General features: G+C 39.4%; 1 protein-coding gene across 2 annotated transcripts in view; it reads right to left on the bottom strand.

The window, feature by feature from the left end:
* Positions 1–1,029: 1,029 nt before the first annotated feature.
* The window catches only part of LOC137168905 (serine/threonine-protein kinase D3-like), a 59,584-nt gene continuing 46,415 nt past the window's right edge, over positions 1,030–14,198 (bottom strand). For both annotated transcript variants that reach the window (XM_067571767.1, XM_067571768.1), the window contains exons 11-19: positions 12,592–12,868; positions 7,911–7,963; positions 7,229–7,301; positions 6,935–7,041; positions 6,648–6,809; positions 5,812–5,910; positions 5,424–5,691; positions 4,399–4,484; positions 1,030–3,201 (exon numbers count right to left, since the gene is read on the bottom strand). In XM_067571767.1, coding sequence (XP_067427868.1) covers positions 3,028–3,201; positions 4,399–4,484; positions 5,424–5,691; positions 5,812–5,910; positions 6,648–6,809; positions 6,935–7,041; positions 7,229–7,301; positions 7,911–7,963; positions 12,592–12,868 — 1,299 coding nt within the window. In that variant the 3' untranslated portion in view covers positions 1,030–3,027. The remainder of the gene's footprint in view (positions 3,202–4,398; positions 4,485–5,423; positions 5,692–5,811; positions 5,911–6,647; positions 6,810–6,934; positions 7,042–7,228; positions 7,302–7,910; positions 7,964–12,591; positions 12,869–14,198) is intronic.

Raw genomic sequence — 14,198 nt, 5'->3', positions numbered from 1 at the left:
CTGCCAAAACAAGCAGCCGTCCTCCTGAAGAGCGGCTGAGCGAGGCGATCGTGTTCAGAATTGGTAATTAAATGATCGTTTCCAAACATCCTGCTGCGGATCGTTATCAGCTTTCCCCTGATTCAGGAGGATCTCTGTGTGTGGCTGTTGTTTTTTTTTTGTTGTTTTTTTTTTTCTTCTCATTTGATGAATCAGACGTACGTTTGGAAGAAATTAGAAGTTTATATTAAAACCTTCCAACTGAAGATATTTTAATGGTTTCTCACCTGGAAGTTGCCACCAAAGTCACACTGTTTTATGCCTTTAAATCAACACAATTGAAGCAAAATTTCCAAAACTTTCTGGGTGACTTTTATGAATCAATATGTAAAAAGTGAAAACTTCTGATCTCTTCATTTCCAGTGTTACATTAAGTTTCTATATTTAACATGAAGCTAAGAGCAAAACCAAAAAATATTTAAGGATTTAAAGGAAGTCTTCATATTTAAATAAATGTTGACTTTCAAAAAAAATCTGATTTTTATTTATGTTCATAATGGTAGTTATTGTCTCACCTGAACTAAATGTTTCAGTTGTTTTTGCACCTCATGACCCTTGGACACATATAATCTGTCTAGAAAATGTCCTCTGGATTGTTTGCATTTCCTGTCAGCCATGTTGCCTCCTGCCTCACCTCCGTGACCCTGAAGATGTTGAACATGTTGGAGGTGATTTTTTTATTTCTGGCCTTTCACATCTTCCTGTATCTGCCATCCGACATTAAATGAATGTCACACAGTTTTAAACTGGTAATAATTTACTAATCCTAAATTCTATCAGTGATCAGTTAGTCTGTCCTTCGAAGTCGAACTTTCTGGTATCTAAATATGATGTTTAGGATGAATTTTTTTCTAATTATTTTCCTCCCCCAAGCACATGTCTTACATCATTTGTATTAATTACAGAAAACATCTGCAGGAATAATAATTATTTGTTATGTTTCTGACTTTCACAAGAACATCAGCTGAATAATTATGAAACGTACAATGATTGGTTTCCCAAAATGAGCCATTCATCTTTAATATTTCCTCATCAAAATCATCCACATGAAACAACATTTCTAGCAAAAATATAAAACGTGAAATAAATTCTCAGGCTGGAGTCAGATCAGGATCAACGACGCTCTACAGTTCAGTCGTTTTTTTTTTTCTCAGGCAGGTTTCAACAGAAAGACAAAGAAAGACAATATAGCAGCTCGATTCTCAGCTCGTCTTCACCCAAAGTTTCAGAAAGAATCAATCTGAAAATAACTTGAATTTGTTTCTCTGCAAAAGTGTTTTATGAGGTCGAGTCTTGTCAAAATGCTCTGTTAGCATGTAATATGTGTTTACTGCTGTATTTGAAACGTTGTTGTTGTTTATTTGCCTAAAATGTGTTTCCTGAATTTCTACAACAGAAGTTGGCGTGCACAAAGTTAGAATAAATGGCCACAGCTATTAAAATATTCAAATTTTCTTGTAACATGTTGACATTTAGCCTATAAGATTAAGCATGTTAGCATGTGAAAATGCTAACGTTTCCTGAGTCTCTACAACGAAGGTGGCGAGTGCAAAATGAACATGACCCAGACGCAGGTTGACAAATATTCCTTTAACATATTGACATTTAGCATGTTAGCACAGTAATGTTACCCTGTGAAAATGCTAATATGTCCTGAATCTCCAAAACAGTGTTCTATATGTTAACATGCTAACTGTAAGCATGCAACGCCACACTCAGGACAAACTAGCCATTTTTGCCCAACCAGTGGTAAAATATAGTTGGCGCAATTTATTTTTTTTAATATATCCAATAATCTTGTTTTATGTTTTGTAATGATCTTTACAGCTTTCAGACTTGTAGTTCTTCAACTCAACTCTCATAATCATTGGAAACTTAAAGGGGACATATTCTGCACATTTCCAGGTCTATATTTATATTCTGGGGCTCTACTGGAATATTTTTGCATGATTTACAGTTTAAAAAACTCCTTATTTATCTTATACTGGCCCTTTATGCAGCCCCTCAGTTCAGCCTCTGTCTGAAACAGGCCGTTTTAGGTCCTGTCTCTTTAAGACTCCCCACCTGATGAGCCCACTCTGTTCTGATTGGTTTACTGACTTATGGCCTTAGCAACAACCTTAGCAACATAATCTACAGACCAGACGGTGACATAATTACGAGGAGGAAGTAGAGGTAACTTTGTTCGGAGCAGGCTGAAGCCCTGGATTTTGACTTGCAGGCATCATTTCTACATAATGTTTACTTCGAGTGTCAGAACTGTGACCATGTTTAACATCCGACATCATAAAAATATATAAATAACAGAATATCACAAAAGCAGAATATGTCCCCCTTTTAAGGATGAAGTTTACTTTTGCAGATGAACAAACCAGAAGTTATTATCAGTAAAATTCCCCTTTTAAAAGAGTTTCCCAATAGTGCAAAGACATCCCAACAAGAAACAACTAAAGAAATTATACTCAGTACATATTCAAGACATAACATGTTTGTTTCTTCTGTGTTCCAGTAAACGTCACATAACAACATTAACATCTCTTCTTCTACACAGCTTTATGTAAGAATGACGTAATAAAAATATGCTATTTGAGCTGAAAGAATATTAATTCTCTGGATTGGTTTTTAGCTAGCCCTTCTGTGGCTTAACTGGCAGTGCAGATGTTTATTCACGAGACAAAATGTTGAATTCTGGGAACAAATCTCACAGGGTCTGTTGGTTATGGCTTGTAGAAAAAGGCAGTGAAATAGGAAAAAGGTCAAATGTGTTAAAAATTTCTCTGGGACCTGAATTATCGCCGCAGTGAGCTTGTCACAGTGTCCTCACACAGCTGCCTGACCGACGGCGCCCTCGCACATCATCCCGCGCCGCATTACGTAGAGCTTACGGTCTCCACGGTGACAGTTTCCAGGGACTACAGGGCATCCGCTGCGACCACATGGGGACTTCCTCAGGTTTGCTTTGTAAGAAATTTTGGCCCTGTGACGCCACTAGGGGTCCTCCTCCATGTCGTCCAGGTTGGGCGACATGATGAAGTGTTTGGGGTAGTGCAGGCCTCTCTCGTCGGCGTACTCCTCCCAGCGGGCGTCGTCGCTTTCGTGGGTGATGTAGCGCTCGCCGCGCCGCGTCTCGAACTCCCTGAGGTCCAGCCAGGTCTGGTAGTCCTGCAAGATGACGACAACGACGGTAAACAAAACGGCCAAGGAAATGCTGTTAAATTAATAATACAGGTTTTGCAATTTGATAACTTCAAAACTGTGAACGCTGCAGGACGTGTTTAGCTAAGCACTAAGGTAGTGTGTTTCTATATGCAGATGATATTCTGATATTTCCTCCTTGTTATGCATTTGTCCATGTAAACTAGATTGTGAGAGCAGTGTTGGGGAGAACATTACTACTTTAATAACATAAGAGCGGCCAATATTTTGGATTTAAGGATCATTTATTTGCCAAGTATAGAAATACAAGGAATAGTTCAGCTTTCAAAACATGTGAAGACACTCATTCAGTAAAAAATCTAAGAAATAAAAATAAGCATAGACATGATAATCATTTAATAGTTTTGAGTCATTCTTTTAAGAAGAAAATTTCCAAATTTTCAGCTCCCAGCTTTTCAAATGTGAATATTTTCTGGTTTCTTTAGTCTTTTATGACAGTAAACTGAATATCTTTGGGTTGAGGACAAAACGAGACATTTGAGGACGTCACCTCAGGCTTTAGGAAACAGTGATCAACATTTTTCATCATTTTCTGACATTTTATAGACAAAACAACTAATGGATTAATCGAGAATATAATCAACAGATTAATCAGTGACGTTCCTTCAGTTTTTTCACTAAGTAGCACAGCAACACGACCAAACGCTACACGATTACAGCTTATCTTGGATAAAATAGGTCAGATCAGGATCAGTTCAGTTGTTTTTCTCAGACAGGTTTCCACAGAAAGACAATATAGCCGCTCGATTCCCAGCTCGTCTTCACCCAAAGTTTCAGAAAGAATCACTTTGAAAAAAATGTGAATTTCTTTCTCTGCATAAGTGTAAGACTTTGTAGAAAAACCTTTGATGTGCATCAGCCTTCTGTCTGCTCTTGAATTTAGTTTTATGGTAAAGAAAAATCGAAAAACAGTCAGAAATGTCATGTGACGGCATTTTTAGCCATGTTCGCAGCTTTGAAGATGGCTGTGTGGGTTTTCTTCCAATACTTCTGTTTGACTATGAGATGGATCGAGACATTCATGATTCTCGTCAGCTGAACCTTCACTTCAAAACCTTTCCAGCACCACTGGTTTTCAGATTTGAGTGTCTGTCCTGCTGCAGTGTATCTAATGGTTCTGACAGTAAGAACCAGTCTGGTTACCTGCAGCCAGGGATGGCTCAGTGACTTGTCCACACTGTAGCGCTTCCTCATCTTCACCTGCAGCAGGTTATTAATCAGGTCTGTCGCTGTGGAGAAGAACAAACAAATACTGTCAGCTTTAAGTCTCATGTTTTTCCGTTCAGTCATGACAACAGTTTCGCCCAGTGGTGTCCCACTCAGACCAGTAACGAACTGTCTCCCTGCTGTCAGGAAATTAAAGGTAACCACAGATTTAAAATCAAAGTTTCTGTAGTCATTTAGGTTCCACGTCACTTATCCCTATTAAAACATTCACATTATACCAAAACATCTCAGTTCATTTAATGTAGAATTACAGAAATGTGATTTAGCAACCGTGTCTGTTTCATTTTCAGAGAGAAATAATTAACTGCTCAAATAAAACATGTTTTAAAGATATAAGACTGTGAAAATGATAAACATGCAGCTGTTACCTTAAAGTGTGTCAAGTGTTAATCATATACTATACTGTATTTAGCCTTTTATAAACTTCTTCTCCAAACCACTGAGAGTTAAGACAGCTGATTCAATTAAATTTTATGAAACAAGACTGAACCAAAATATCCACAAAATTGGAAAATGTAGGATCTTAAATCACATTAGCGTCTTAAAAATACAGCTTTGCCTCATAAAAAAGGTTACCATGACATTTAAATATGCTTGTTGTTCATCTTTTAATTACAGAAATAACATTAATTATTTTTAAATAAATAACTATTGTTTAAAATAATATAAGATGTAGGCTCAGCGTTGCTGTAAATCTGATTTCCAGTTAACTTTTCTCACATCTACAACTTGTTTTGGTCTCATGTTGATGAATTTATTTTCTCTCCAGCACTACAAACCTCAGATGTTTTTGCATTAATTAGTCAGTCCTTGCATTTACTTTGCCTAAAACTGCTTATTGACATAATAATAATTTCAGCTCTGGTATCTTTACGTCTCAGTTTGATATTTTAAACACCAGATTTGGTCCTTGAACGCAGCAGACATGACGGTTTCTTTACCCTCCTCTGAGATCTCCTTCCAGGGGTTGGCAGGGTACATGAAGGCAGCGTTCTGGATCTGGTCGTTGATGTCTTCGTCCTCGTTGAAGGGAAACGTCCCGCTCAGACTGACGTAGATGATGACACCGACCGACCACATGTCCAGAGAACGGTTGTAGCCTTTGCTGCGGAGAACCTCAGGCGCCAAATACGCCGGAGTGCCGACGACAGAGCGACGGAAGGACTTCTCCCCGATGATACGAGCGAAGCCAAAGTCACACAGCTTCACCTTGAGGAAGAGAGAGGTTGATACTTCCTTCAGAGTGGGACTACATTTCACTAATTAAGTTGTAAAAGATGTTTTTTTTCCTGATGAGCTCAGATGATGATGAAGATGATTTGTTCTAACCTGAGGGAAGGGTTCTGCTGAGGCCAGGAGAACGTTCTCGGGCTTCAGATCACAGTGGACGATGTTCTTGAAGTGAAGATGTCTGAGGGCCACCAGGATCTGTGGACACAAAACATGCAAACTGATATAATACTGACAGATCTTTCCTTCACTCAGACGTCATAATGAGTCCTTCCTACAGCTGCTCAGACTAATGCATCGCTTGAATAACCTTTCATTGGTCTTTGCTTCGAAAGACTTTAAAAACAACGCTGCTGTTCCCTAAAAACTGTCCAATTTGTGTTGAACTTTGCATCAAAATCATCTTCTGAACAAATTTGATAAATGGGCCTTGTGGATAAAAAGTCATGCTGCATTTTGTATCTAAAACACCATGTTTACAACTGTATTAATACATTTTTTTGGCCACTTGGGGCCACTGGAATCATCTCACATATTATCACCTTATAAATGTGTCTGTTTACACATTCAGCAGACTGAGAGCAACATTATTATCCCACTGGAGTTGTGTTTGAGTCCACCCATTGAATGTAAGTTCAATATTCACTCTCCTTTTAGCTCTGGTTTGGTCCCCACCAACTCCTGAGAAAAATATCTGGCTCTCTAGCTGCTAGATGATCCACTTTCTTCACCAGCTAGTCTCTAACTTTGTCTGTCTGTCGTTTGGTGCTGAGCAGGTAGTGTACAGTGTGTCTATCAGAGCTTGTTAGCTGCTGGAAATGAGACTGATGAGACTGAACAAAAACATTAAATGTGTCGTAAAACCAAACTTATGGGATGAAAACGGCAAATCAAATGTGGCCGCCATCGTTCAGAAGTTCCTGGTCGTCACTGACCTGTGTGACCAGGAACTTGGTGAGGCGTTCAGGGAGCCGGCTCCTCTCGCTTGATAAAATCATCTCCAACATGTCGCCGTGAAGCTTCTCCATGACGACGAACACCTGCTCAGGGGTCTCGAACATGCACTCCAGGTTAACGATCCCGGGGTGGTGGAGGTTCTGTCAGACGCAAGACGGGAACGTTAAAAGCTGAACACATAGGAGCGCGTACAGCTCGTTTACCCCCTTTATGATCAGGTTTGATATCACTTTATTCAAAGCTATCTTGATCTGTGAAGTCGTACCTGGAGGATGGCTACCTCGTTCCTCAGCTGGCTCTCCTGCTTGGTGGGAAACCTCATTTTGTCAATGATTTTGATCGCCACGTCTCTGCCGGTCTTTCTGTGTTTACCTACGGAGGACGAGGGAGAACAGATCAACTTTTTTCTTTAATTCAGCTAAAATGAAAGAGAATGAGCAGAAAATGGCAGAAATGAAGGGAGACACAGTGATGACCCACAACTTCAGCAGTTTTCATCATCTATAATTCATTTATAAGTGCTGCCACACTGGTTTTGGTTCTCTGACACCAGTCTCACCTCCGTAGACGATCCCAAACTGTCCGGATCCGAGAACCTCGTCAGCAAAGATCTGATACACTGAACTGATATCCTGAAGAAGAAAAGAGATCAAATTAGTGACACTATACAGTATATGTTCTTTGATAGCTGAAAATGAAGCATGTTTTGTGTATCAATGAAGTGACAAATATCACATAATATAGCAGAGTGTGGGGGTAAATGGAAGAGAAAATAAATTCTTGTTGACACGCTAGCAGCTAAGCTATGTTGGATTTCAGTGTGGGTCTGTCGGTCCACCACGTTGTTCAGTTAACAATCTCTACAACTATTGGATGGATTTCCAGTAAATTAAGACATTCATGGTCCCAGAAGAATTTTGATTTGTCCAACAGTTCATGACATACCTCTAAAACTGACTGAATTCCCATCAGCTTCAGCTGTACTTTGAGATTAATGCTGATATAGCATCCTAACACGCTAAATGCTATGCCAACATGCTAAGTGTACATACAGTGTGTTGACATGTTAAAGGACAAGTTCACAGTTTTTCAGGTCTGTCTTAAAAACAGTCAAGTTCTCAAATGAACAGTGAAACATGTTTTTCTTGCTGTAATCGTTCTTCCCGTTCATACTGAGCATCAGAAGATCCCTTCATCATCCTTTAAGCTTCAGAAATGTGTTGGAAGTGTTGATAACTTACCACGTTTTCTTGTATCTGGGAGTTGGACACTGATATGCTGATGGAGAGTTCCTCTGAGGAGACACAAGACAACATATACAGAATATAAACACAGAAACCGTAACACATAACTATCTCACTCTGGAGACATGTGGGGGTTTCATTTTTCTAACCCCCACCCCCACCCCGAAATCATTAAACTCTCATTTCCTACGTTTCCTTGTTTATTAAAGAAAGAGGTGACAGAGGAGATCAAACCGACAGATTTGTTTGTTCAATACGTGATGAAAGAAGAGCGAGGATGTTTCCAGCTGGGATCACAATAAACCAAACCATTTTTTCCAGATTTCACACTAATTAAAGCCTTTATTTCTCGTCTCCTCCTTTTTTTTTTTTTTGCTTTTAAGTACATGTGCAAATAAATAGAAATGACGTAATCTCCCTCAAAAGCGTCACAAACTGTTGCATGCTGTGTTAGTTCAGCCTGACATTCGGCGTAGAGGAAACCCGCCGCTGCAGACGCTGCCTGCGAGTGAATTTCCACTGATGAGCTGATATTGATTTCTGATTGCTGGCTGGGGTTTGATTGGGTCATCCCCCCCCCCCGTGATCGATACCTGCAGTCTGCTGTAGGAAGGCAGCAGGTTGATATTTAGGTCACCGGTTAGGTCATCATTCAGAGAGTTTATGTAACTTTATTGATAAAATTTTAAACAATGGGAAGTTCGGATCCGCAGTGAAAGGCTTTTTCTGGTTTTCTGTTATTTATACACCGTTTAGATGTCTGATATTTATGTTAAACATGTTCAAAGTTCTGAAACTTGAGGTGAACCTATGTAGAAACACTCCCTTCAAGTCAAAAACCAGGGCTTCAACCTGCTCTTTTGTTTGCGCCTCGCTGATGAGCTCAGGTTTATTCATGTGTCGTTCGCGTCGTCTATTCTCTTATTTCAGATCTGATTTTGGCTCCGACACGTACGGATGTATTTCAGAAGTTGACATTTCCAGTAAAGAACCATAAAGAGTAGTGAAATCTTAGCTACTATCGTTTCATGGTTTGTTTACGTGGCCTCCTGAGCTGTGTGTGTGTGTGTGTGTGTGTGTGTGTGTGTGTTCAGCTCTCGGTTCTTTTGTAGCTTCTAACTGAATCTCTGTGGTTTGAAGTTTAGTTTCTCTCCTGTTTGTACTTGTCAGATATCAGTCTAACAGCCTCCTTCCTGCTTTTGCTTTTAAATGACAAAACTGGAGACGTTTTTTTTTTTAAACGTGTTTATAACTGAATTAGCGGATCTTCGTTAAATATTGGTTTTATAACATATTTTAGTTTGTATTTATTGAAGAGTGCTGTACTTATTTCATGATGTCTTGAACCCTTTGTGTCTCTGTAGATTGAAACTAAAGCACTAAACTCTGCTGACTGCAGATAAACAAACCACAACGCGCCGGCTGTGAACGCAGCCTCCTTCCTGCTTTTGCTGCTTCGCATTAAAAAGCTTTTAAATGACAAAACTGGAGATGTCTTTTTTGAAACATATTTATAACCGAATTAGTAGATCATCGTTATTCTTCAATAAAAACAATTTGATACAGCAAGATCTGTTGATATTTGAAGCTATTTGGTCATCGAATCAGTTATAAACAACGTTTCTGTTTGTACTCTTCGTCCCTGCAGCCACAGTGAGACGTCAGATGAAGAGCTGCAGACGACCAGCTCACCTCCAACTACTTATAGGAGGAGCTAAAACAGCCTGTTTCAGACAAAAGCTCAGCCAAGATGCTGCATTAAGGCGCCAGTATAAGATAAATAAGGAGTTTTTCACTGTAAATTATGCAAAGATATTCCAGTAGAGCCCCAGAATATAAATACAGACCTGGAAATGTGCAGTGTATATCCTCTATAATTCTACAATTCAAATTAAGCCTGTTTTCTGTTTGATCAGATATTTTCTGACCTGCTCATGTTTGTCATTCTATATGTGTTATTTCATAGTTTTGATGTCTTCAGTTTTATTCTACAATGTAGAAAATAGTACAAAAATAAAAGAAAAACCCTTGAATGAGTATGTGTGTCAAACTGTGCATGTATGATAAATATAACAATCTAAATTGGACCATTTTGCATAATGAGTACTTTTACTTTTTTTTACTTTAAGTACATATTGCAGACAATACTTATGTAGTTTTACTTAAATAAGATTTTCAATGCAGGACTTTAACTTGTAATTGAGTATTTTTTCATTGTGGTATTTCTACTTTTACTTCCACCGCTGGTTATATCACATATTTAGTTTGTATTTATTGAAGAGTGCTGTATTTATTTCATGATGTCTTATTTATTCAGTTAATATTGAACCCTTTGTGTCTCTGTAGATTGAAACTAAACTCTGCTGACTTCAGATAAACAACGCGCCGGCTGTGAACGCAGCCTCAAGGTTTGCGTGTCTCCTAATCACTATTAGACCAGAGTTTATGTAACTTTATTGACACCACAGTATCTGTATCAGAGCTGCTTTGGTTTTGATAACGTATTTTTTAACATTTGCCTGATTTTACTGTATGGTTTTTTCATTTTTTTGTTTTTTTATTTATGTATCGTTGCCATCTGAAAGGCACATTATTGTATTGAGATGATAAAAAAAATACAAAAAGCCTTGTTACATAATCTGCCCATTACCTTATTGATGTCTGCTGCTATAATTTAATTGCATTACAAAACATCAATTTTTGGAAAGAAACTGAAGCTCGGCATTAATTACTCAACAGGTGGAAAACACAGCTGACTGCATCTCTCTCTCTCTCTCTCTCTCTCTCTCTCTCTAAAGTATAACTGTTTTATAACAATAAAGTTAATGGAGGCTTTTTTTTTTTATGCCACGAGGTCCATTTAGTCATTTAGTAGCGGAGATCTAATTCTGGGATGCAACTTAAAACTCCTATTTTCATACAAAAAAAAAAAAAGTCACTTTAACCTGAGATGAATCAGAGCGAGATGAAGCGGAAAATCCTCTGAAATCCTTTCAATCATGTTAAAATGTGTGCGTGTGTGTGTGTGTGTGTGCGTGTGTGTGTGTGTGTGTGTGTGTGTGTGTGTGTGTGTGTGTGTGTGTTTTGAGGTGGTTGTATAACAGTTTCAGTCTCCTGAAATAATATTTAGTATATATTACTACCATTAAAACATTAAAAAAATAACCATATCAGAGTCTAATCTGATTTGAGGTACGACTCCATTACCGTGTCAAAGGTTAAAGACGTGCAGTAAAATTAACAAGGTCGCAAGTTCAATTCCTCTGCTACGCTCAAAAGGTGGAGCTTCCTGATTAGAATGAACATCTGCCTTTGGTTACATACAAGATATTAATAAAGATATATGTAGATATACAGTAGATATTCATAGATCCATTACCAAGTTTGTACGTTAAGTTCTTGGTAACGACTGTTAAATTAGTGGTTTACTACATCTGGTTGCTAGAAAACATCTGTAGCATCACGATCTGTAACCTCTGAACAGAACAGTCGTAGGAGCCAAATTATGTATTAAACATACATGACAATATTTTGATAATGATAATGTAGGTATGACTTATTTATTTACCGTATTGTCCCAAATATAAGATCACCCCCTTTTTACAACAGCTGCAGCTTTGTCAACAACACACTTTCACGCTCGTCCTGTTGGGGAAGTTTCCCTGAGATTCTATTAATCCATGAAGAAGAGAGTTCACGTCTTTGAAGCCTTTTTCTCACGGAAAAGTGAACTAAAGCCATTGAAGTAAATCTCGATCTATGAGAGCAGTAATTCTGTTTGACAGATGATTTAAATCCTCGTTATGTTTCTGCAGTTAAGTTGTCGTTTTTGACTGACTTTGACTGACTCTAACAGACTCGCTACAAACAGAGTGGGAGAAACTCGCTAGCATAGCAACATTAAGGCTACAAACAACCCATAATGCAACACTCTCTCATGACTGCTCTCTTCATTCAAACAGAACGTCTGTGTCTAGTCATCGAATATAATACGAGCCTCACATTTTCAAACCTTTGGGCTCATACGGTATATATACGTACACATGGTGGGTGTTTCAGTTGGTAGTATTCATGTAGTTTAGCGCCGCAACTAACAATTGTTTTCATTATTGATTAATCTGTCGATGATCTCGATTAATCGATTAGTTGCTCGGTGCATAAAATGTCAGAAAATTTTTAAAAAGTCCAAGATAGCGTCCTCAAATGTCTCGTTTTGTCCACAACCCAAAGATATTCAGTTTACTGTCAGAGAAACCAGAAAATATTTACATTTGAGAAGCTGGAAAACGACTCAAAATGATTAATCGATTATCAGAATAGTTGGTGATTAGTTTAATAGTTGGCAACTAATCGATTAAGAGACTAATCATTGCAGCTCTGATGTAGTAATTACGCTAAACTAACTAATGTTAATTGGTCATTCTGACATTTTATAGACCAAACGATTAATTGAGAAAATAATCAGCAGATTAATTGATAATGAAAATAATTGTTAGACCAAACCAACAGAACAGTGAACAGTGACAACACTACTTTTTGATGTCTGGAAAAATAAAATTCAGGTGAAAATCATCAAAAACAATGATAACCATCAGCTATGTTTTGACTACTTTTCATTTACTTTTATATTTTTACACTGAAGACAACATGAAGTTGGATTAAAGCAGCCGTTACTCACTGTGGTCCTTCCCCTGGCCGGGCCCGGTGCCGACGCTGGCCTTGGGTGTGACGGGCATCATCGCCTGCCGGATGGCCTTCTCCCAGCTCTGGCCCACGTCCCGCCCCACACCGGACGCCGCCAGGACTGGGTTGTGGTACAGGCCGCCGTTGTCCTCCCCGACATAGTACACCATGTTGGCCGTGATCACCTCGAAGCAGTGCGGGTTGCTGCCCTGAGCCAGGCTGCCAAAGTCCTGCGCCGGCTCCACCTGCAGGATCTCCGACAAGGGGATCTCCTACAGTTCAGGAGAGAATCGATTAATCGTTTTGAGAGATTTTTCTTAAGAAAAAATGCAAAAATTCTTTGGTTTCCAGCTTCTTAAACGTGTAAACTGACTATTTTTGGCTTGTGTACAAAACAAGACAACAGTGATCAACATTTTTCACCATTTTGTGCCCAAAACAACGAATTCATTCATCGAGAAAACAATCAAACAGATTGATTGGTAATGAAAACAGCTGTTAGTTGCAGCCCTACCTCCAACCTGTCATGTCAAATAGAAAATTTTGATTTCTGTCCTCATCACAGGTCACATACCAGCTCAGTAAGACACCAAAGTAAAACAGAAAGTTCTCCTCTTGTGCGTCGTACCTCCACTTTCAGCTCAGGAAGTCAAACTTCTGCCCTTCAGATTTTGGGGAGACGATATTTCCAGAATGAGATAGAAGAGTCATCTCTGTCCGCAAGGCCTTGAGACAATCCATAAGATTCAGTTCACTCCTCCCGGCTCCCTCCATCCTAACATCTCTCCTCTCTCTGCTGAACTGCGAGACGCACTTTGAATTTCAGTGTTTAAAACTTCCCTTCCTTCCTGCTCTGCCAGAGTGAATCCCCCTCCACCCCTCCGAAAAAACCTAAACCCTGCCAGATCAAACATATAAAGGAGAGCGATCGGCCCAGTGGTGTCTTTATGCCCCTCGGTGTCATCTAAACGTCTTGTGTTTTGCCAAGTTCGCCGGCCTCCTCCTCAACCCCCCCCCCAAACCCCACCCTCCCCATCGGCGTCTATTCATCCCGCCGCTCTGATTAAAAAGCAGGACGTGCCTCAGCCTCTTTGGGCACGAGGCAGCGTGGCGACGAGCCAGAGAGACGGCAGGGAAGCGACCCGAAACCCTCAGCGAGTCTCGTCCCCCCCCCTCATGCCTCTCCTGCGCTGCTCCCGCTCTCTCGCTTTCCCTTCAAAAAGGAAGGTTACTTAGTGGTAAAGGTCAGCAGGTCGCTGGCAGGCGTGAGATGAAAGGAGGTGGAATGCGCGGAGAGAATGAAAGGGGGAAATGATAGAGCATGAAAAGAGCTGGAGCTGCAATGACCTGAATTCAAATGTGATCAGATATTTCCAGGAAACAAATTTTCCTACTTGGAAATTCAAAATATTGAGTTTTTGAGTTCAACTTCCAACTAAAGCTGCAATAATTGGACGATTAATCGATTAGTCGACTGAGAAAATTAATCACCGACTATTTTGATGATCAAAATAATCATTTGAGTCATTTTCTTAAGAAAAAAATGCCCAAATTCTCTGATTCAAGCTTCTTAAATGTGAATATTTTCTGGTTTCTTTTGTC

Source organism: Thunnus thynnus, chromosome 18 (assembly GCF_963924715.1).
Source record: "Thunnus thynnus chromosome 18, fThuThy2.1, whole genome shotgun sequence".
Lineage (NCBI taxonomy): Eukaryota > Metazoa > Chordata > Actinopteri > Scombriformes > Scombridae > Thunnus > Thunnus thynnus.
The sequence above is the reverse complement of the archived record's forward strand: the minus strand, read 5'-3'. Positions and strand labels throughout refer to the sequence as shown.